Consider the following 23736-nt stretch of genomic DNA (forward strand, 5'->3'; position numbering starts at 1 on the left):
TTTCTTGATTACTTAAAATAAAGACCAAAGTAAACTTTAGGTAAAGTCGACAAATCTTATTCAGTAGGTTTCACCCCCTAAACTAAGAGTTAAGGTAAGCGTTAAACTCCCAGGAGCATTTGTCCACCATGCTGGAGGGACTAGCCCGTCTCTGCTGGAATGGTGGGGGCTGCTCGTTTAAGCCAATAAGCAGCAAGCAACGCTAATGTCATTTTACTGTGACCGCTGAGAGGAGCACCGCAGCGCACCGCGCGCCGCTGAAACGACTGGGATGTGGTGACAGAGAAGTCAAGACCAAGCTCTCTCAGCGCTCCTCTCCAATGCATTCAGTATCTGGGGTTTAAGCTTATCGCTCTGCGCAGCTCTCGGTTCAGCTTTCCGGGACATCCTCTCTGGACTGTGCATCTAATACCAATGAGACGCAGCTTTTCTAACTTCGGGAATATTGGTTCTGGATACTTGGTTCACTGCGACTGAGCAATTTTGGAGGTGAGCAGACCAAGTCATTTAGAGCGTTTAACTCAGGTCTACCTAGTTTGTAAACAATCCCACCCACTCTGCTTGTTTTTTTGTTTTTGTTTTGTTTTTTATGATGGCTGTGTTATTTTTGCAGTTTTACGCTAATTACTCTAAATGCATCGGTGGAAAAGCTGACGATACTTTAATTTCAAACAAACAAACAAAAACTCCAACAACTTTTAAGCATTTGTGAAACACACGCACATACTCTGCAGAGACTATATGCCACTAGTGTCATCTACATAAAGTCAGCAAACCTGTTTTAATTTCCCTGCGCAGTTTTGGGGGCTTTTACGCAGCGACATCTCCAAAGAGACACGTTTCACTTTCCCTGCGCGTACAGTCACAGTAACCTCGTTTCTCTGACGCTGAAAAAACTTGACCAGAGACACTCGGACGTGGCGTCCCTTGGGCCTCCAGATGTATAGATTCAGCTGTCGCCTGTCACTTCGGTGACAACTGGTCGGCGCACCGTGACCGCTGCCTGTCCGCCGCCACAGGCTTCGCATAGCTGTCACGACTGTTGTTGAGTGAACCAGAACTTAGTCACACATGAGAAGTTAGTCCCACTTTTTTTTTAAACTCCCCCCTCTTCTTTACCATGATGTATGAGGTGAGAACGTCAACATTTAGGGTATTTTAACTGTATTTAAATAGCTACATGAAAACATCTGGAAACTTATTCTTGATAGCTTGTTTTGATCTGATATACTTTGTTTTGCTCTGTGTGGGTTTAAAACAGAGCCTAAAATATCGATTAAAAAAAAGCTTGAACTTAAAAAAGGGGGAAAGGACTCCAACCTTCTTGAGTGAATTCATCACTCCTAATGGACCTCTCACAGAGCTAAACATGCCATAAAGCCCTTCCTTTGGAGAAAAATGACACACCCTCAAGTTTCACATATTTCCATCCTCAGCTGTGATACAAAGAGCTAAACCTACGAGACACAGGAGAGCACATACTGTTTATATTTAACCAAGGCTGCCTGAAATAATAATTTGTCCTCAATGGACCAGGGGGGGAAGCCATTAAACCCTGAGCGTGTCTTTTTGAGGAGACCCACTTTCGACTAAGTGTAAAAGCAAGACTCAAACCTGAAATCTGTCACTGAGCACAGCGGATGAAAACAAAGCACTGCTGAGCTCGGGGCAGTTAGCCATGGAGAGCTAGGTGGAAGAGAGTGGTGTGGTCTTTATTTGGACACTAAATTGTTGGTTTGTGGACGTGATTTGAGACGTTGCATGGCAATTTAAGTAAGACTGGATTTAAAAGAATGGAGCACTTTGACAACACAAAGCAGGTATGTTTACTCCAGACTCTGGACAGTATCATCACAGTATGATTTCCAAGGTCATTTCCTGCTATAATTGTACCAGAAACTGTTTTCAGATATAACCCCACCCAGCCATTATTACCGCACTTTAAATATTTTTTTTCGCTCGCCAGTCCAGAAAAACATCAAACAAAGAAGTAGTTTGAGAGAGAACAGATATAAGTAGGAATAGAAACGGCAGCACAGAGAGTTAAGGTGGTGGTGTCACCTAGTGGCCAGATTGCAGGTTGACGGCTTCACTGCCTTGGAGTCAAGAGTTAACCAAATAAGGCAAACAATCTTTTGAATTTACATATAAATAAAAGTTTATTAGCACTTTAGTGCTCAGCACATAACAAAGACATATCAGTGTCACCACAGCCCACGTTTAAAGAAATTCAGGATCCAGTAGCTAATACATATTTTCATACTTTCAAATTAATGATTTACATTGTATTTCACTGCACATGGTACTTAATGTGTCAAATAATGCTGCATAGCCACTAAAATCTCTTACTTTACCGTACTGCAGGCATCAGTGTTTACTTGATTGAGAATGAAAAGGGGGCATGTGAGCTTATACTTTGAATGATCTGCTAAAGGTAAGAAGTCTCTCAGAATATTAGGTTTATTTATGGACTAAATGATTTACAAAGTGGTGCTTTTGGACCAGCACCACATGCCACACCATGCTTGTTCACGTCTCATTTGCAAAGCCTCGAGGTGCTTCAAAGGTGCCATTAATAGAATCAGAAGACTTTTAAAGTGCTTTGTGCAGGATTGTGTGTGAACATAAGGGGTGGGGGGTGTAGTTGGCCTCATCATCATTTTTGGACTCAGGAATGGGAACAGATTTGATCCTTCACAGCAAGCTTGATGTTTATGTGCACTTGCTTCATAACAGTAGATTATGTTGATGGTTTATTTTAGTACTACAATGCATTGCTAAGAAAAGGTGATGGTTTTTAGGAGAGAGAGAGATTGTAAGTAGGTGTTGGAGAGCGCTAGAGTCTGCAGAGCTAAGTGCGAAGGGGCAGAATTTAAGTCCTGGTGCCCATATGTATACGTTTCCAAATGTTGATTTAAAAGCCCAGCACTAGTGAAATTTACACAGAGGCCTGTTTGTGCGAAGCTAGAATGAATCACCTTTGCGTCCGCGTAAATTGCCTGCAAGCCAAACACTCTGGCAGCCTTTTATCCCCCAGACGTGGTCCAGCTCACCGCAGCGGGGCTAAAAGCAGAGCAGGACAGGGGCCGTGTGTTGTGAGGATCTGTCAGAGGAGGCCAGTCTTTCACGGCTCTGGATGGGGAGATGTGGCACTGGAGTCGAGTTGCCATAGACAAACTCCAGAGAGCAGAGTCTACTGACTGTAAACTGTTTGTGGTAGGTTGGCAGGAGATTGGAAGAAATATGGCTTGTTTAAACGCCGGTGGTCCCTGAAGCTGTGGTCACTGGGCCTGGCTGAATTGGACGGCGGCTCAGATGGTCAAGTTTAGGGCCCTGTGACAGTGTGATTGTGGTGTTTGGGATAACTATTGTGGATCCTGCTTCCTGTAGGACAGAATATAACTTTGTGCTTGCTATACGGTACAGTTCCCCTTGTGTAATTTTCAAACGGCATCATGTATAAGAGTGGGAAATGTGCCCGAAGCGGTGGCGCACATTGGATCCACATGTTAAGCATTATTCTAAAGTGATTAGAGGTAGTTAGTGATTTAGCGCTTCCAGGCACAACTCTGTTTATTGGGAGCTGCAGGATGATGTTAGAGGAAAACGGGTTTGGCTCGCAGACAGGAGTTTAATGCCCCAGCAGATCTTTTGCAACCACACAGCATAATTGTGCGACCAACCATCAGACCACCAAGATGATGAAAGTCATACTCCACACACACACACGTTTCTTTATCATCACCATGTATAGAGGCATGATGATCGGCTTTGGATGTATACTGCATGATAATCATGGTGCATTGCTAAGAAGCTGATTATCATCAACATGCCTGAAGGTGGAATAACAGATGTAAAGATACCAAATGTCAGCAACTTTTGTGGCTCTGGAAATTCATCTGCGCCAGACGGGAATGCTTGCAGAATGGTGTGATTTCTCTTTGTCCTCCACATCTATAGGGATCCATCCAAGCAATCAAAGCATCGCAGGACTAGAAGCAAAAGAAAACATATTACGCAGAGTTGTCATTAAAAAGCCCAGCTCACTTCCCCAGCACACAACGGGGGATTCAGTTAAAGCTTTCCGGACCCCCGGCTGAAAATATGCAAAACACACTCCCCCAACTCAGCCCCTTCCTGTGGCTCTTGTTCCTCCTGTTGGCATTGTCACAGGGGTGTAGTCAGTGAGCGTGGATGATATGGAAAAGGTCAGCAGGGTTTAAAAATGGACGCTGCAGGGCTGGGCAAGAGATTTTTCAGCTGACAACAAAGGTATTTCCGGGGAATTCCCCCCCCCCCCAGAAAGGTTACAGTAGGGACAATCTGCCAGAATATTCCTCTAAGAAGGTTTAGTTAATAAAAGTTGCCATATTTTCCTCTACCAGTAATTAGGTTGGAAAATAAATGCATGCAGAGTGATGTATTCCCAAATTGCATAGTGCTGAAGTTGACTATAATAACTCATTTAAAACATTTCTTACAATATATCATACAAAGATTAAAAGGGACAAAAAGCAGTATGTCAATGCACTACCCCATTCCAGCTTTAGGCCTGTTTCACTTAAAGTTTTACATATTTTTGGCTTCAAAGCCGATCGTCCATTTACTGTAGTTTCAAGCAACACTATACTTCAGGGTGTCAGGGTTAGGGATATACATGGTAGCCAATTCCTAATCAAAGCCAATACTAAATGTTTAATAACTGAAAGTTCTTTGTCAAATAAACATGTAAGGTTTGAATATGGTAGAAACCCAATTACATTGCTATGCTAGATTCAATGCACCATACAATATTTGATAGAAACATAAGTGGATTTGAGGTTGGGTACAACATAAGATACAAGTGTCACAGCAATCAATACTTGCAAGGGCAAAAGGTCACCTAATGTATTGGCCAATCAAGTGCAACATTAAACCTGCCCAATATTGTGTATAAATCTTCCCCTAGCAAGCAAACATGTCTGGGCTTGGATGCAAGACCTCTGGGTGGGGGCCCTGTGCTGTATGGCAGTGGAAGCTTTGGGTCTTATGTGTTGCAGGGGTGGATCCTCTAAGCTATTTCTGGCATATCCCTCGCATTGTGCCATTGAAACAATGTGCAATTAGTGTCGATGTAGCATGGATATAGAATCCAGGACCCATAATTTCTCTGCAGAACATGTAGACAATGCTGATATTAATACTCTGATTAATTTTTGTTCAGTAAGAACTGAATTCAGTTGAAACATTGTATTAAAATGAAGAAAAAGATCCAGTATAGTTAAGCTGTGTAGCTTTAAGGGAGAAAAAAATGCCATATTCAAAGTTAAATCAAACTTCAAGTTGTTTAGCCAGACATTGTAACCAAAACCACATTTATTTTATATTTGTTAAAGAGTAAGAGCAAGAATTGCCTGATGTACTCATCATCCTCTTTATTTTGAGTCTGACCGCCATCTGACAGCTGTCATTTACGAAAATTCGATTTATGCATAATATGTGCTACCCGAATAATTTTCAGTAATCTGTTCACACTGAGAAAATGCATCACAGTAAAGGTGAGTAAATGTGGGTAACATACAAATGGGTTAATATTGGCAAAGGCCAGCTGAGGACATGTGTTGCAGAGGAGCAGCCTGAGGCCCGCAGTGGCTTCACCGAGCTGACGCAGAAACATTTCATTTCATTTGGCCACAACAACCCGATGGCAGCTCCTAGTGAGAGGCCAGTTCAAAGAGCCGGGTTTTTGTTTGCTGTGCTCATGCTGTCTTCCTGTTAGGGGCTGGGCTCCCAAAGAAAACAGAAAGCAGGGGCTCAGCAGATGTGCGCATCTTTGTATGTGACCTGTTTGTACAGAAGCACACTTCAGAGAGCTCGTTGGACATTTTTGGATCTGGAAAAGAAACATAACAGATATTATTAAACTCCTTCACGTGTTCCATCGCTGAAGATGGTTTGGTGTCATTAGTGACCTCAGTATTAGCAGCTCCAAAAATAACACGCTGATGCTGACAGTAACAGACACATTACATGCAAGGTTTCTAGGAATGGGATTTGCCCTAGAGGATTGGGATCTGTAATTTGGAGGGTGATAATGCAGCCAGTTTCGTCCCTTTTTCCATTCCACACATTTTGCCAACACACACACACACATACACACACATACACACACACACAAGCTGATCCCAGCCACTAATGTCTGGTCTGTATAGCTGATAAACTGACCGAGGCTCCCACAGGGCTTCAGATTGGACCTCTCCATGTTTACAGTGAAACATTCACACGCTCCAACTCATTTGTTGGTAAGCTGGACAGGTCATTAACTACTGAAAAGTTATACTTGCTCTAATACTCTAACAACTAATTCAAACCACAGATGTCAGCCTGACCCTAAAGACATGGCGACCAAAAATGGGTGTAAAGAATAAGAATTGATTTAATTCAGGGATTTAATCAGTGAGAGTCTTTTTATAATGGAAAGCAACCAATGGCAATTTTTTCAATGGGTCATGATGCACCAGCAAAATATCAGCCACTATCCTCAACACCGCTTCACACTTGACATAGACATTACATCACATTTCTATAAAGAAGTAGTCAATTCCTGACTCACATTAAGAGGAAAATAGAAATGTAAAAAGCACATATTGAGATGGTATAATTAAGGTTTTATGATTCTTAAAAATTAGAGTATTGGTTTGGGACGAGTATACAGTAACAGCAGAAAGCTTAACCTGGATACATGGCTGGAAAGAAGTCTTTAAAAGTTTCATGCTCATTGTTTCTCTCTCCTCCTTTTCTGCCTCAAAAATGCAATTTTCTTGTCTCGTAGACTGAAAAAGATCTGTATAGTCGAGTGATCATCTTTATGGAAAAGAGCATCTTTCATGCTTTAAGACAGCGTATGTATAGAAAGCCGGTATAGATTATGTCAACAAGCAAGATCAGGTAGAAACACAATGATCAATAATGCACAACAAGCGGAATACTAATAAAAGCAGCCCAATGTGGCAAACACATGCAAAGATACTCGTGTACAACTTTGCCTCATAGGATACAGGACCTCCAAACGTGTATAACCTCATGGTCTACTTCAGTTTTGCAACTACATTATACATGCTTAACTAACAAGCCAGTATGGGTCTTTCTGGACTGGATTTAACTTCAGCTGTACATTTTTTCCACCCCTCTTTTTTAATGTGAGTCACATGAGAAGGTGAAAGGGTCAACAACATCAGAGCAACGGGGAGCCTTACAGGGGAGATCATTGGGCCTCTCCTTTGCTCTTTCTGCTGTTTTACTACCACCTTAATGACTTAAATTGTGTCCAATTAAGCCGAGTTGGAAAGAAGCATCCCCGCTTGCAGTTGCAAGTTCCCTCTGTGCTGTGGCACTGGAGCATGTGTTTAATTAGAACGCTCTAAAAAGACTGTAACAGAGCGTTTCTTCAGGAATGTTAATCATTAGTGGGATCCTGACTGAGCAGCTCTTAACTGTTTCAGAGTATTGTTGGATTCCACGGTTTGCCTTTTGAAGCCAGGCTCAGGAAAATGCTTCCACGTGTGGGAGTTGTCAGCCACTTCTTCTTTGCTGGACCGCGTCGTCTCCTTATACACGAAAGCGCTTCATTTTAAAGTGTTGCCCGTGTTCATTCAGGTGACAATTTGAACTGGTGGGAAGTTGGGAAGACAGGAAATAGTTCCATTTCCAGAGGAAGGATATACTATTGAACTTTGAGGAGAGTTAAGGAGAAAAGCCCATCAAGTGTGAGGGGCCGTGGTGCGTGCACGTGTGTTAGATTCTCTGAAAAATTGAGGTCATAAATTAAACCTTTTTGAAATTGGGTGCTGTTTTAAGAGGAGTAATTAAACCTTATCACGTGTCATATAAATTAACAGCTTTTAAGGTCACCAAGATCATATCAAAGCTCAGCTGAAGAAACAAGACGGTGTTAAAGCAGAGATTTTTTGGCCGAACATGCTGGTTTGAGGTGTTAATAGGACTGTTTAGCTATTTTATGTATATACTCGTCACAGTTTGCCCATGGAGACCACACATGAGTGGCTTTGCCCTTTGCTGATCCACCGCTTTTGTTAGCACAAGTGTGTAGTCTAAGAGCAGCCCATTCATCCTTAGCCTGCTCTGTGTGTAGACAGCCACAGGCTTTTGTTGAGTTATAGCATCCTCAAATAAAGGGGCTTCCTCTCTTTAACAGCCCCAGGAGCTCTGTCGCTCCACTTTCCATTGTTCCCAATGAGGTCCGGCTTTTACAACTGTGTGAGAGGGTGTCAAATTGAGGGTGAAAAACAAGGCGTCCCGATCGTGCGCGTCTGCAACGTTTGGCAAAGCACTAACGATAAAGCGGAGAAACAATGGGCTGATGCAGCATGCCGCGTACTGCTTATTGCAACTTGAGAACGTGTTGCATTACATCATACATGACACAACACCAGTGTGGCAAATTGAATAAAGCAGAAATTAATGAGTAAAGAAATAGTGTTTGTTCATAGATTGGTTCCATGCAGCCAGGCCCATTCATAGATCATCTGTTTCATCACTATTATATTATTGGTTTTAGACAATAGCATTACAGTAATCTAATAAATAAAACCAGGTGGCCTCTATTATCGACATTTTTTAAGCATCGTTAACTTTTGTGTTTCTATTTGGTTGATGAGGAAATTAGAATTTCAGCTGAAGTGGAAATGTTCACATGTAGTTGTAGCTCATTAGCAATAGAGTCCAATAAATGTTTTCCAATTCAGCACCCTTGAGAAACACGGGATCTTATGGGGTCAAGTATCAAATGAGCAGATATATCTCTTTAATTTTTACAAATGTCTCCTGTCAGAAACGAAGCTTAGATCTAAGCTTTGCCCTCAGCTGCCTCCAATGTGTCAGACTGAAACAGTAAAAAGGGGTTATGTGAGGGTTATAGGGCTAACAAGCCCACAGTCTGACCTGAGTTTGTCAGCGCCAATCTAGCTAAGTCAATATCAATGCGCTGACTGCTCCACCAGTTGACCTTTTCCTCCCTCTTTCAAGGCGTAAAAAGGATTGTTGTTACTGTAGGGTGATAGGCTTTTATTGGTCTTTATAACTGAAGCTTTTGTTGGGCCTGTGTCCTGCTAATACCCCTTGGCAAGTCATTTAAACCTTGAATGCCTACTTTTTATAAGGTGGCTCACACACTAGCGAGAGCAACTCTCAACAATAGTTCAGCAATAGCTGTGAGTTAGAGACTGACCTTCCATTTGCCTCCTTCGCTGGTAGTCCAAAACTTGACTAATACAAACAGTTAATAATGTTAATTTGTGCTAATTCCACTATAAGAATCACTAGTGGTAGATATAGCAATAATGTTTGACCAGATTCTTAGTTTTGTGTGTTCCCTGCTTTGGGATTGTGTTAAGAATGCAGATTTATCACAGGTGATGGTTCTGATGATCATCTTCCCTGTCCTGTCATTGTCAGGGCGTGCTAGTTCAGAACTACTTTGCCAGTAGCACAGGATGCTTTTTTTGTTTTGTTCTTCTTCTTTTACAGCAGTGAGAAGATACAGACCAGGTGTGAGATGCTGTTCAGGTCATTGTAAATATGACAGAGGAAAGGGCTGTAAATCCCTAGGGCCATAGATTTATGGGTCATCTGATGTTCTCACAGGTCAAGGGTCGGGGATCCGTGACTTGTCCGACTTTATATTTTTCAGCTATCTGCGGCGAACCTTGAACTGTGCAGCCGGCTACTTCTAACCTTAGAGTGGTGTAATCATAAATCGATACTCGCCACTCTGCACGTTCCTGGGTAGATGTCTTTGATGAGATGTCTGCACATTCATATCTGAGTTTCTCTCTTGTGGGAAATAAGCAGGTTATTAATTTCTGTATGTTGAGGAAATGAAAAACAATCCAGGTCTGGTGTTTTGCCCACACTAGAGGAACCATCTTAGCTTTGCATTTCATGAATCCTCCTTTTGGGGGACGGGGGTACATTGTGTTGTTCCTCTCCTAAAAGACTTGCTAATGGAGCATGGTGCTTAGGTCTTTGGATTAACACAAAGGCCTGAAGTTTGCTGTGAAAGGGCTCCTCTCCTCCCCGGCCTTGACTGCAACAATGGCTTTGTCCCAGTGCTCGACTGCAAGAGCACTGGCAGGGGTTAAATCCCGTACTTTATAAACAGAATATTTACAGATATAAGCTCCATTTTTTTCCATTGAAATGACAGCCATCATTCACCACCCAAGCTGTGATATTCTGGCACATAATGGTGTAAAGTATGTAGGCGTGTGGAGGATGGAAAAAGTGCTACTCAGATGGTGTCCATCATGTGCTAGAAATGAGTTGTTAGCCTTTTTTTAATATATGATTTATTTTTTTAAACAACTTTCTTTTTAAAAGGCCAACTGAGTATTTCGCATGTAGACAATGATTCTCCGCTTGATTAAGTTCAATGCATTACATAAAACGTTTTCTATATTAATCCTCAAAGAAAAACACCATTCACAGAGTTAGGTCCCAACATTGCATCTCCTAAGAACAAACAGCTTCTAAAATGTTTAGAAAGAAAGCAATCTGACCAGTTTAATAGATTCCTTGCTTCCTAGTAAAATGCCTTACTGCTTTGTTTTACAGTCTAAGTGTTTTTATACTCGACAGCAAAACCTCTCTGACGAGGAAGAACTTCTAGTGCTCTGGAAGTTATGTCCACCGTAAACATGTCCTTTTGGGCAAAAGTAACACTTTGATATTGCAATTAAACAACCACAAAAGGATGCAAAAGGTGCAACTGTCCAGAGTTTGACCTGAACCAGCAACTTTTATTTTCTGAGGCAAGAGGAAGAGGATCACATTCTGGCATTCCAGCAGAGGTGAAGGAGAGGCAGAGGTCAACAGTGTCCTCTCCAGGGAGTTTCACTGCGTGGGTGGATCTGTACGTTTGGGCTTTATAGATATCTGTCATTTTAATTCCTTCTCATTTGTGATAACGGAGTAAACATTAGGGTAATGATTGTTTTCACTGACAATACATATTATATTGCTAATATATAATATCTTAATTTTGAGCAACTATTAAGACCAGTTAATTCTGTTTATCAAATAGTGACCTAATCGTTTCATCTTGGAGATAACTTTGGTTACATGTGTGTGTTTAGTTTAGACAGTGTGAGGCTTTGTGGTTGGAGTAACTTGCATGGAGGACTCGTTTTGATTCACAACCGGATGACTGGTCTCATACAGAAATGCTGACATCACATTCAGGTAGTAGAAAAAGTTATTGTGATGCTTGAAACCAATCTTTCTATAGAATTAAAATACATATATATATCATTTGATCTAACAATAAGCCTACAATCAAAACTTTTGTTAGCAGACAGCTCTCTTTAACTTTACATGTAGGCACAAAGGAAATGTCAAACCACCAAATAAACCAAATCCTGACTCAACATTCACCGCCGTCCCCACATCTTTAAGCCGTTGATAGGGAAGAAGAAAGAAGAGCGTCATGTGAAAGCTGTTGTGGATACGGGGCGGTTAGCCTGGCAAAACAAGCTCTGCCATCACTGATGTGCTGCTTTAAAGCACGGTTTCTGCGAGCTCTACCAGCGATTCTCATTTGGGAGCATGTGTTTGAAGTACGAGAGGGGGGGGGGCTGACTGAAGCAAGAGACGCCTCGCTCTGCCATACCCAGCCATGACTCGCTGCCTCTGAGTTTAAGGGCCGGGCTGAGGTTAAGAGGGCCGGGTTGGAAGAAAGAGGAGGGGAGGAGGAGGAGGAGTGTTTGACAGAGAGGAGGGTGGGATGACCATCTGGTTGGGCTCCTCCGTGTACACGCACATGCACACACACACCTCGCTCACTCTCTGACTTTATACAGTCTTAGCTTTGATATGGGCTGTTACTGTGCTGACAGCTCCGGTAGAGAAGCCTGGCTGCTGCTGTCCTGGATTTAGAGTTTAGAGGAGCTTACATAGATATGGAGTGCAGAACAATTTAGGACTGGATATAGTGGCGACAAGATCCGTTTTCTCTATTCACGTCAGGAGAGTTGGCCTACACTGAGGTAAGACCTGCAGGAAAATGAATGAGATGTAAACCGGTTCCTCTGAGAGCTTTGCTTTGGTTGTAGTGAGGCTGAAAGAAAATGGAAAAGTTGCACCGTAACTCCTTGATTAAATGTATTTGAATGAATGTGTGGATGGCTTGATTGCAAATGCATGTTTCGCCTGTAAAACATGTAGCACATCCCAAATACAGGCAATTTCTGGTCTTTGTGGAAGTTGTCTCTTATATACGAATCAGACTTGATTTTAGGTCATGCACGAGTTAGTGCATTTGAAGTCTGCTGCTGTGTGTTGAATCTTAGTCCATGCTGGCCAGCACAGTAGTGTATATCTCTGTGGGGATGTCACTCCCATCCATTTGGTCTTGAAAAAACACTCCCCGGCCACAAACAGAGGCCTCCATAAGTTGACCAAACTCCAACTCCTTATAGCACCTTTGCACTGCGTAACTTATCCTCCCGTCGAGCTCTTTTTTCAGTAGCATTTTGACCTTGACTTTTTCTAATCTGACTGGTATCAAATTTTGAGTCGCTTTTCCGGGTTTTGATTTGATGATGCTGTGTAGTTTTATTCATTTTTGAATCATAAATACTACTCAATTACAAGTTCAGCTTTTTAAAATGTGATTTATTTATTTATTTTATAGGCACGAGGCTTCTAGTTTAGCACAGGGGTGTCATTTTTCTAATGAACTTCATCTGGCCCAGAGGTTGGTTTTTTTGCTTCTTTTTTTTGACACTACATTAACGGCCAAAGGCTGACAGGCAGTGATTTTTAAATATTTGCGTGTGTGCAGGGAGATAAATAATATGCTGCATATTTTTCAATCTTGTTGGACATGAAAAATAAACTGAGTTTGTCTGACTTCAAGCTTAAGTATGCAGGGACAGTGAACAGAAATTCTTGTTTTTCTCTCCCAACTACAGCCTATCCTGCATTACCCAGCTAGCAGAAGCCAAGTTAAACAAGTAGGGCCAGCCTAAACTGACAGAGAACACTGTGTTGGGTTGTGTGCCTGTCCATCATCCACTTCCTAAAGAAATAGACAGTAATTCAGACCAGAAGTTGCTTATTTTTCCTGTGCACTCTCTCAAGGGCTGTTAATCCAAAGCTCCAGTGTCTGGATTTTTTTTGGAGGGGGGGGGGGGGACTATGGTTTAAGTGTTGTCGAACACTATTTAAAAATGTCACTGTTGATTGTATTTATTGGTCAGTCGCTGCATGGGGTCCTTCAAGAGTTCTGTATTCAACAAAGCGATAAATAATGCATTGCACTGTAGTTAGGCGCACCACTGCTGTCGGGCATTACAGTCAGACAGGACGTTCTTCAGGGTGAACTCAAATAAGTGGTTGTTTTGTTCTTTAATGAAACACGTCTGAACCCACACAGTCACCGAGGTCCTGTTATGCAGCATTTGTGGGAATGTAAGCTCCATTGTCCGCTTTCCGTAGAACACGGGGCTCTTCCCTCCTTCAGTAAGTCGTGGGATGTTCTCAAATCAGCAATCACTGAAAACATTTCAAAGCAAGCGCGTCTGTTAAAGATTTCCCTCTTTCTCCTGGCATGACTTAACTTCCCTCTCCTTTGTGGAAAAAGGACATTAACATTTTCATACATGTCAGTCACCCCATTTTATCCTCAGTCTAATAGCACCCCCACTACCTTCTGTGGGTAGATCAGTCAGATATGCAGACCTGCAGCTCCCAAAGGCATGTTAACAAGCACCTTTACAAAGGAGTGAGGGGCTGTTAAACATTCAGGACTGCAGGGGTCTGGCTAGTGTGGGAGGAGGGCAGGGCAGGGGCTTGGGGGGTGGGGTGGAGGGTGAAAAGGGAAGGGGGGCAGAGGGTTAAAACTAATCTCACAAACCATAGATCCCTTGTTAGAGGAAAAAACTATAAAAGCCAGCCTGAGTGATGAGTCAGTCAGTATGAGCACGGTGAAGTTAGCTGGCTCAGTGCTTCTGTCATTCAAAATGTTAAGGAATTGTTTCGGGTAAAGCCAGAGGAAATGAACTGCATGACAGATAAAGGAAAAATTAGCATGCAACCAGCTGTAGATGTATGAGAAACTTTTTTTTTTTGCTTAACACAGAGCTGCGTGAACGCCGTATTGCTTTCGAGAGCCTGGCTAAAGTTCAAGCCTGACATTCCTGTGAGTCAGGTTTGGCTGTGTGAGACATCCTTGCAGATACCCAGCCAACATGTGAAAGCAAGAATTCCAGCAAATGTAGCACATGAGTGATTTTGTGCCTGATTAAAATGTGTGGCTCTGAAGTGAGCCTCTTGCCTCCTGACTGAACCTGCCTATAGTTAGCTATCTCCCACGTGAAACCCAAGCTGTTCTCAAACAAGGGCACATTTTTGTAGGTTATTTTGGTCTCATTTGCAAGTCAATAGATATGAATAGAACAACAGAGTGCCTTATTCCATCCCTAGCTCTCTCATCTGAAGACAGGTTATCTGGGTTCGAGGGCTTCGACTGTCATATGTGACAAGATAAAACGTGGCATCTTCAGGAAAAAAAATACTTGCAAAGGGATAAACAGACTCTTGATGGATAAAACCTTCAGTGACTTGACAAAGGCACCATTGTTTAGGGCATCAGAGGCATTTTAACGGGATATGTTATAAGCCAATCCGCCTGACCTGACACTTTATGGTACAAGGCAGCCTAAATTAACCCTCCCAAAAGCCCAGGAATCCTTTAACACCATTATCATCACACCTAACACTGATAGTCTATGACTGGATAAGCTTAAGGGGGGGGGGCTTGTCAGTCATTAGTAGTAGCGATGCCACAGTGGCTGACTTGTCTTTGAGAAAGATGAGCTGATATGAACAGCCAGTAGCTGCCTGAACCTGCATGTCTCGTGGATCTGTTAATCATCAGAGAAAGGTCTGACATGCTAATATATCAGTCTTCACTAACAGAGTGAATCGACACGAGCACCTGATTTTGACAAGGTATTGATAGTTATTTCTGTATTCTATGTATTTGTGTGTAGAGTAGCCTGTGTCTGCATATTCCTTACAGAGGTTAAGCAACATAAAATTATATAAAAAGCTTGAAGTACCTGCTGGAATGACCTGGGTCTACTTTTTTACAACAGAGAGCAACGTTTTTCAAAGAGGTTCTGATCATCTTTTGTACTATGACGAAACATTTCTGTCGTGATGGGAGTGGTCTCTTCTGCGATGACAGTGCTTCCAGCCTCAGGACGGATCATTGAGTGGTTTGATGGACTATAAAAATGATATGGCTTTTGAGGTCAGCCAGCACCTATGGGAAATTTGAATTGTTAGACGGTGCTCTTTTACATCATCATCAAAACAAACAAAATATCTTGGAAAGACTGCTTTTCCATCCATCCGTTAGAGTTCCAAAGTCTCCCAGAATCAGTCTCAAACCTGTTGTGGTGGCACTGGTGGTCGATCTATTTATCATTTGAGCAGAAAGCAGATTTTAAGGCCCCTATGCTGTCATCTCTATGTTCAAAGGCTTGCCCTCGAGTGTATTTGGTTTTCTCAGCTGTCTCTCTGTGGCTCTCTGTACCTTTGCTGTCCATAGGGGTTCAAGGCTTGGGTAGGGGGGAAGTGGTGCAAGGGCCAGGCTGCTGGATGCTGGCTGGGCTCCCATTTGATCTCAGTTAGAGCTCTTGGCTAGTGAGAAATTACCACAACTGCACACGCATTCATTATGACTGTGTTTTCGTGGTCCTAAATGCTTACAGGAGTCCAGGAAATAAAGTTATGGGATGACTGGAGAGGGATGAATAAAGATCAGGGCAGATGGGGTTGCCTAATGATTATGCCAAAAATTGGTTTGCTTGGAATTTACATGTCAAATAATCACTTTAAAGTTACTCTGGACATCACTCCCTCCCTCCTTCCGTCCGGGTATATTCTGAACATTAAAGACAAATTAATAAATAAATTAAGTGATTTTATTTATTCGCTATTTCTTTAATTTTATCCAGCTTTGCACAGATTTAGTTTGTTTCTGCCTCATCACAACAGTCACGTCTGCAAAAGTTTGGATTTTCCGTAAGACATTAGTAACTGCAGACAACACATATATAGAGGTCAGTACAGTTCGAGTCTTTTATCTCCCTGCTCTGTTTGTTGCCTCAGGTTATAGTGTCAGTATCAGTTAGTCCTATCCATCCATGTCAGCCTCTATTCATCTGCATTCATCCAGCTGCTTCACCTGTCTGGCACTGCGCTCACTGTCCATCTAAAAGATGAAAGAACGATCAGGCGCTCACTGTTTGTTTTCCAACCTGCTGCAATCCAAAGAAAAAGAAGAGATGAAGGAAGAGAGCAGGCTTGTGGACGCTTCCCATATGGTGGCCTCGTCTTAAAGCCAGGCTTGTGTTTATACAGACCTCGAGCTCAACTGATCAAGCTAGGATCAAATCCCATGTGTTGAACTCCACCCCCCTCCCTTGGGGCATAGCATCATCAGCTTCTCAGTAAAGTAAAATGATGACTCATACAGACATAAACCTAACAAATTATTTTAAACCTGCAGAAGATTAATAAGAAATGGTCACAGTTATAAGCAACTTCAAATAGTTTATAATTCTGAATAGTTTGTTATTGTCACTATAATGAGATAGAACATCACCTCATGAAGCTTTGGGAATTTCCTAACAATCTCTGCACCCCCAAAAACCACATGAGGAAGGCACGTGTTTAACTGCTACCATAATAGCAGTGAAAGGATGGAGTTGTCTTTATGAGTGCCTTTATGTAGTAGACTCATCACTAAAAGTAAACCAAAAAAGCTTGCTTAAATACCATTATGGGTTTTTGAGGGGTGCTGTGAGCCTCATGAAAGAGGTGGCAATGGTGTGACTCAGCAAGCGGTTAACAATCAGCGGAACAGCACTGACATGAGAGAGCTGGATTAAGATGTGAGGACGTAGGAACTGATGTCATGGCTTGATGACAAACATTTCTATTTTTTTTTCCTTTATATTTCTATCCTCTTCCCCCTTCTGTCCTCTCTCAAATCCCGGTACTTCCCATCTTGCTATCCTTTCATCTCACCTGTCTAGTAAAAAGAGAGCCCGATGAGCCTGGTGAGTGCAGCGGGGCTGGTGGCTGGCTTCCAGGGTGGGGCACGCAAGCGAGATTTCATGATGGAGCAGAAAATCAGTAAACTGACATCTGGCTTCCAGCGGAGCTCAACCTCTGATGACGACTCAGGCTGTGCACTGGAGGAGTATGCGTGGGTGCCACCTGGCCTGAGACCTGAACAGGTAAGCACAATGTGGCTTACAAATGCACCAGTTCAAGACGCTCTGAGCTAAGATTAATCAAGCCTGCTCCGTTTGGATACCGGGACACTGTTCTCTATAACTGTGGTATCAATTTCATTGGTTCGCAAATCATTTCCTCCCTAAATCAACACCACGAATAATGGTGTATCCTCCAGACAGCGAATAAAAACAGCCCTGACCTGATTTTAACTCCCTTATAGCCCATTTGCCTGGCCCAGATAAACGCTATTCACTGTGTGTTATACTGAATAACACACCAAGTCTCTGGAAAATGGCACCTATGGGAAGGACAACATATTTCATTAAGCTTCCTTGTTCTCACTGCTTGTGGCAGATTTCTCAGACTCTATGAGGTTGCCACTAAAGGGCAGCATGAGTATACCGCAGAGTTAGAAGCAGGACTTAGTGGGTCGAGCTAGGAATCGGAGTCTTCGCCTCCACAACCACAGGCAGAGCTGTTAGCCGTGTCCGTTGAGCAGTCGGTGAGATATGGCACTTTCCCAGATCCTCAGAATTTTTAAACTCTGCTCTCACCACTGCTTGGTGTTCTTTTCTCTCTCTCACTCAGTCTGTAGCCGTCCCATTGCCCTTGATCAACAACACACATGGAAGCAATGAGTGGGTGATGGGCAAGAAGGGAAGCGAATGCAGCAAAAGCCTTAACATGCAGGGTCTCTTGTTTTAGGAACCACATAGATCAACTGTAATGCCTTTACTGCTGCCAATTCCCTAAATGGGCTATGTATTACAGGTCACTACTACAGGGTTGAAACACCTAGAGCTTGGGTGCTTGCTAGCTGTTCCTCGGGCCTAGTGAGCTGGATAAGGGGTCGTAGCAGCATCGTGATGTGCATAATTTATGATGGTAGAGGTGGTTGTTGGGGTCTGAGGGTGATTGCCAGGGTAAATTGCTGTGCTGTTACCCCTCCTCTAGACAGTCAAAGCTGCTGGAAGTCCCCTAACACACAGGACTACGGCATCCCATCTCTTTATCTAGCTAACTGTGATGGGCCCTCCCTCATAAAGTTTAGTCTTTAGCAGTCGGCCCCAAGGGTCAGGGTGCTACAATTACAGCCTGCTTTGTCCTGTCCGTGTAGAGACAACCATATCACTGAAAAATATAACCCTTAAACTGATTTGACCTGTTGACCTGTCTTGGCTTGTTCAGCACAGATTTATGTAGACGATGATTCCTGCGTTTTTCATCGTCAAAGAGGATCACTGCTGTGTGTTGCACTTTTGAATTAAAGCTGATTTGGGGATTAGGGAAAAGTCTTTGATTCCACAAAGTCATTCTTCCATACATTCTATATAGCGCTATCCCAGAATGTGTCTCATCACAAATTAATGTGCTTGTTCTCTAGTTTCTTGGAAAAGAATTTGTGTTAATATTGGCATATTGAATCCGAGGCAATAATGATAATATATGGCTGCAATAAGACGGGTGAAAATTTGGGTTTAAAATTACTTTTGGGGCGGACCAAAACCAACTCTCTGCTCCTGCAAATAATAATTCTGAGCCATTGCTCAGTTGTTATATTAGTTGGAATGCATTTAGTTGTCCAACCCTAACCCTTTTTATTCAACCAAAAACATCATGTGTTTAACCTAATATTTCCCCCAGGTCCAGCTATATTTTTCGTGTCTGCCTGAGGACAAGATCCCATATGTCAACAGCCCAGGAGAGAAGTTCAGAATCAAGCAGCTCCTCTACCAACTCCCACCACATGATAATGAGGTGAGAATTTTTGGTGCCTGTGTGTGCAAATGCGTGTCTCGTAAAAATTCAGCCCTCACATTTGCACCAAAATTGCAGCAAAAACAAAAAAACAATTGTGTTTGAGTAGCTGCATTTGATGCTGCTCACTCATCCTGCAGTGCTCAAGCCTCACCATCTCCATTGCTATCCCACTAATGTGCGCCCATAGCGTCTCCATTGACATCACACTGGGGGATTTTTGTTCCGCAAGCTTGTAGACGTCCAGAGTGGGTACAATGTTACTTTTGACTTGATAATTTTATGATGTTTGCCGTGAGCCCCCACCAGCAGGATTCCTGCCATAGCAGTGGTTTTTATGAGGACCGCTCAGCGAGAGAGAGAGTGAGAGGGAGGCTGGTTGAAAGAGGCTTTATGTGATGCCACCACTGCAGTGGCACCACAGTTCGCCTCGGCTGTCTGTCTTCCTTTGTTGCCCACTGTCTTGATTACACTCTAAACACAGGCCTTGTTTGTGTAAACGTCTGCTTTCCCCCTTGTTAAGGACTGTTGTAAAAAAAAAAAAAACTAAAAAAAAAAAACAGGTTCTCAATCGGGGACTGTGGGTGGAGATATGTTGGGTGGTGTAGGAAGGGAAAGCTGGGGTCAAGAGTTCCTTTTGTTCAAACTGCTCTGATAAGCACTTCGCCCTCAATCCAAAAAGGTCACTTATATATACTATTCTCAGTAGCAGATTTTCAGGAAGCATTAATCATCCCAATTCTTATATCTATATCTATATATAGATATAAAAACCTGTGGTTGTGAAACTAGCCATCATATTCCTAACCAATTCCCTTCTTTCCCAGGTGCGTTATTGCCAGTCCCTGAGTGAGGAGGAGAAGAAGGAGCTGCACATGTTCAGTGTTCAGAGGAAGAAGGAAGCATTGGGGAGGGGCACAGTAAAACTGCTGCCTCGCAATTTTCTGAACAGCATTTGTGATCATGTACGTTGCATGCAGCCCATGTATTGTTTATAACACGATGATGACTGAGAAATAGACAGTAGTCTAGAGTTTTTGTGGAACTAAGGATATAAACAGTATTCTTATATAAAAATAATTATCCATGAATGGTATTAAACAAGGGTTTGCTACGTTTCCTATTTGCATCTCATTTTTGGCTATTTAGCTAATCTAGATCAGAAAGAAAGCTGGAAACGAGAGAAATGCTGTCATGGACTAAAAAGTGTTTGCTGTCTGGGCTGGAAAGGCTCAGTATAAAGTTCTTTTTTTTAAACAATAACCAGTGAGCAGCCAAGTGGGTGCCCATAAACTGATGAATCTCTGAGACTGCTGTTTTTCCTTTTCTTTCTCCTTTTAAATGACCTCTACCACCCACTCCTGTTCTTGTCAGTCAGAAGGACAGACATAAAATATGTTCTGCTAATCTGAGAACAACCTAGTGGGATTCCAGGTGCTGATGGAAGGCATGTTTTTTTGTAGCCAGACTCAGACTTTGTGTGAAGCTAAATCCATGCCCATGTAGGACTCAAACATTATTACAAAAGTATGACAATTGTTCAGTCTTAATGTGACTTGTGTTGTTTTTAAAAGTTGATAATTAGCGCTTTCAATTACAGTGCGGCGAAAACATCAACGGTGGAGAAATGGCCGTGTTTGCTTCAAGGGCGAGCGCTGGGCTGTGCTGGCACCCATCCTGCTTTGTCTGCTCCACATGTAGGGAACTCCTCGTGGATTTGATCTACTTCTACCATGATGGAAAGATCCACTGCGGGAGGCACCATGCTGAGCTGCTGAAACCACGATGCTCAGCCTGTGATGAGGTAGTACTAAGGAGAAAAAAACAGTGTTGCAAAGATAGATATTGCATCTGAAGCTTCTAAAGGTTGATGACCATTTTGTCTCAACTAATGCACATCTTTGTCCACAGATTATCTTTGCTGATGAGTGTACTGAGGCGGAGGGGCGCCACTGGCACATGAAACACTTCTCCTGTTTTGAATGTGAGACAATTCTCGGAGGTCAGCGTTATATCATGAAGGACGGCAGACCGTACTGTTGTGGCTGCTTTGAGTCTCTCTATGCAGAGTACTGTGAGGCTTGTGGAGAACACATTGGTAAGACAGTGATCTTCTGGAGTTAAAATACTATTTCAAGCAACAGAGAAATGTTAACTTGCTCTCCCCCTTTAACAGGTGTTGATCATGCTCAGATGACCTATGATGGGCTCCACTGGCATGCCACTGAGAGCTGCTTTAGCTGTGCCCACTGTAAGACCTCGCTACTGGGTAGTCCTTTTCTGCCATACCAGGGTCGTATTTACTGCTCCAAAGCCTGCAGTCTCGGGGAAGATGTGCATGCTTCCGATTCCTCTGACTCTGCCTTCCAGTCGGCGCGCTCACGTGAATCCCGCCGGAGTGTGCGCATCGGCAAAAGCAGTCGTTCAGCTGACCAGTGCCGGCAGTCACTCCTGTTCTCACCCTCTGTTAACTATAAGTTCCCTGGCTTGAGTGGGAATGCTGATGACACCCTGACCAACAAGCTTGCCCATATGAACTTATCAGATGAACACTTCTGGAGAGGCCGCGGTGATGAGAATGAGGCACCTGACGACCAGGAGGAAGAGTGGGCTGAGCACGAAGACTACATGACTCAGCTATTGTTAAAGTTTGGGGAACAAGGGGTTTTCCAGCAAGCCAGCGACTCTAGACCTACAGATTTCTGGATTGCAGAAAAGGACACCAAGTCAAAGCAGGTATCCTCAAAAGCTGGGAGTAATGGTGGGGGAGGAAGGGGAAGCCTTGCCAGCAAGAAGTACCAAGCTGACATGTACTGGGCACAATCACAGGATGGGCTAGGAGATTCTGCCTATGGTAGCCATCCAGGTCCAGCAAGCAGCAGAAAAATCCAGGAGTTGGAGCTGGATCATGGGGCTGGAGGAGGTTTTCAGGGAGAGGAGCCACAATGGTACACCGACTCTTTGGAGTGTATCACCGATGAATTTAAGAAGACAGACCAGAATGTCCGAGACTCTATGGACTCACTTGCTCTTTCCAATATTACTGGTGAGTAGATGGAACTCTAAAAATCAGATATGGAAAATAACAGGATTTTATGCTATGTCAGTAGTTGGATTTTGATGTATTTTAGTGCAGAAATGTAATAAATTTTCTTTTCCTTTCTAGGAACCTCAGTAGATGGTGATAATAAAGAAAGGTCTATGGTATATTCCCTGCAAGGTTTCCATGAACTGGAAACAGAAGACTGTGAGAAAACCAGTAATATGGGAACGCTCAACTCTTCTATGTTACACAGAAGTGCAAATTCCCTAAAAAGTCTTGCATCTGAGCAGGAGGAGGTGGAGAAAGTTCTAGCAGAAGCACCCCAGGAGGACAGACCCAAACCTCATGTCCCTGCCCTCAGAAGGACACGTTCACAGTCTAGGCCGCAGCAAGTCAAATTCTCGGATGATGTTGTGGACAATGGTTATTATGGTGACATTCAAGTGCGGCAGCCACCTATGAGTGAACGGACTCGGAGGAGAGTGTACCACTTTGAAGAACAAGGCCAGGACCTTCACTCTGGTCGCCAACAGCACCACCATAGGAGGCGTCGCAGCCGCAAATCCCGGTCTGACAATGCTTTAAACCTTTTGCCTAAGGAAAGGCCCCAGATGTGCAACAAAGCGGACCGCAGAGGGAATGCCCTCGGTTCCAAGGGGCACCAACCATTCCACGGTCACCCCCATTCTGCTGCCATGCCCGACTACAGGTTACAGGGCCAAGCAATGGGAAGGTTCTTGGGTCTATATGATGATGATGATGACTGGTGTTCTACATGCTCATCTTCCTCCTCTGATTCTGAGGAGGAAGGTTTTTTCCTGGGTCAGCCCATCCCTCAGCCCAGGCCGCACAGACACTATTACACTGATGACTTGCCAAGCTCTGTAGCAGGCATGTCCTCTGCTCCTTATGGCCAATGGACTAAATCCAAAAAGAAAAAAGGCCACAAAGGGAAAAACTGTATAATTTCATAGGCTTTACTCTGCTGAGCATTGGGCAACGATTTGCCACTCACCGATGCCCCTTTGTTCATCATTTAAAATATAAACAGTTTGCTTGCTATTAAATGCTTCACAGCACTCAATTTACCAAGGTGGTTGTGTAAGACACAAGTCCATATTTGGATTATTATAGGTGTGTACACTTGTATAGCATTACAAACTGATGGTAAAGTATAATACATATTTATAAAATATAATCTAAACTGTGTTTATTTAACAGTGCAGATATATTGTATATATTGTAGAAATTTTTTAAAGTAATATTTTTCTACCTTTGTCATTCTTTATACCAAATGGCATTAAAATTAAACAATTGGCTGTTGGTACAGAGTCATTTTTAAATATGGGTGTCAGAAATTTAAAGACAAACTGACATGACCCAGGCTCTGCAGATGTTTTTTCCAGGTTTGTGCAGCACCAACATAAAAGCACTGTGTATTAATAATTAGCCTGTTGGAACAATCTATTTATGGGTCACTGTACTGTAAGAAAATCATTGCAATCTGTATAAATGTATAAACTGGAATATAAGGCTAAAATAGGTATTAATTGCAATAAAAATCTCTATATATCATGATTTGATTGTGTTTGGTGTTGATTTTTTTGTGACCATTTTCTGAAAAC

The 23736-nt window shown here is 42.8% G+C and overlaps 1 protein-coding gene across 3 annotated transcripts; it reads left to right on the forward strand.

Annotated features, from left to right (window-relative positions):
• The first annotated feature begins 229 nt into the window (after window positions 1-229).
• On the forward strand, window positions 230-23689 carry prickle1a (prickle homolog 1a). Of its 3 annotated transcripts, none has more exons than XM_026175380.1 (8): window positions 230-1820; window positions 17106-17309; window positions 18955-19068; window positions 19896-20033; window positions 20669-20872; window positions 20980-21166; window positions 21245-22114; window positions 22235-23689. In XM_026175380.1, exons 2-8 carry the CDS (start codon window positions 17121-17123, stop codon window positions 23083-23085), a joined length of 2553 nt encoding a protein of 850 aa, XP_026031165.1. In that variant the 5' UTR covers window positions 230-1820; window positions 17106-17120; the 3' UTR covers window positions 23086-23689. The 3 variants fall into 3 exon arrangements, with proteins under 3 accessions (XP_026031165.1, XP_026031164.1, XP_026031166.1); XM_026175379.1 differs by having other exon boundaries at window positions 230-489; XM_026175381.1 differs by lacking the exon at window positions 230-1820 and adding an exon at window positions 11759-12041.
• The last annotated feature ends 47 nt before the right edge of the window (window positions 23690-23736 follow it).

The sequence above is a fragment of the Astatotilapia calliptera genome, chromosome 7 (assembly GCF_900246225.1).
Source record: "Astatotilapia calliptera chromosome 7, fAstCal1.2, whole genome shotgun sequence".
NCBI lineage: Eukaryota > Metazoa > Chordata > Actinopteri > Cichliformes > Cichlidae > Astatotilapia > Astatotilapia calliptera.

What these genes read in the sequence shown, in the direction of transcription:
- prickle1a (XM_026175380.1), top strand. Translation starts at nt 17,121, where the DNA reads ATGAGCCTGGTGAGTGCAGCGGGGCTGGTGGCTGGCTTCCAGGGTGGG. An exon ending in GGCTTGTGGAGAACACATTG is followed by an intron (nt 21,167 to 21,244) that starts GTAAGACAGTGA and finishes CCCCTTTAACAG; the next exon opens with GTGTTGATCATGCTCAGATG. An exon ending in TGCTCTTTCCAATATTACTG is followed by an intron (nt 22,115 to 22,234) that starts GTGAGTAGATGG and finishes TTTCCTTTCTAG; the next exon opens with GAACCTCAGTAGATGGTGAT.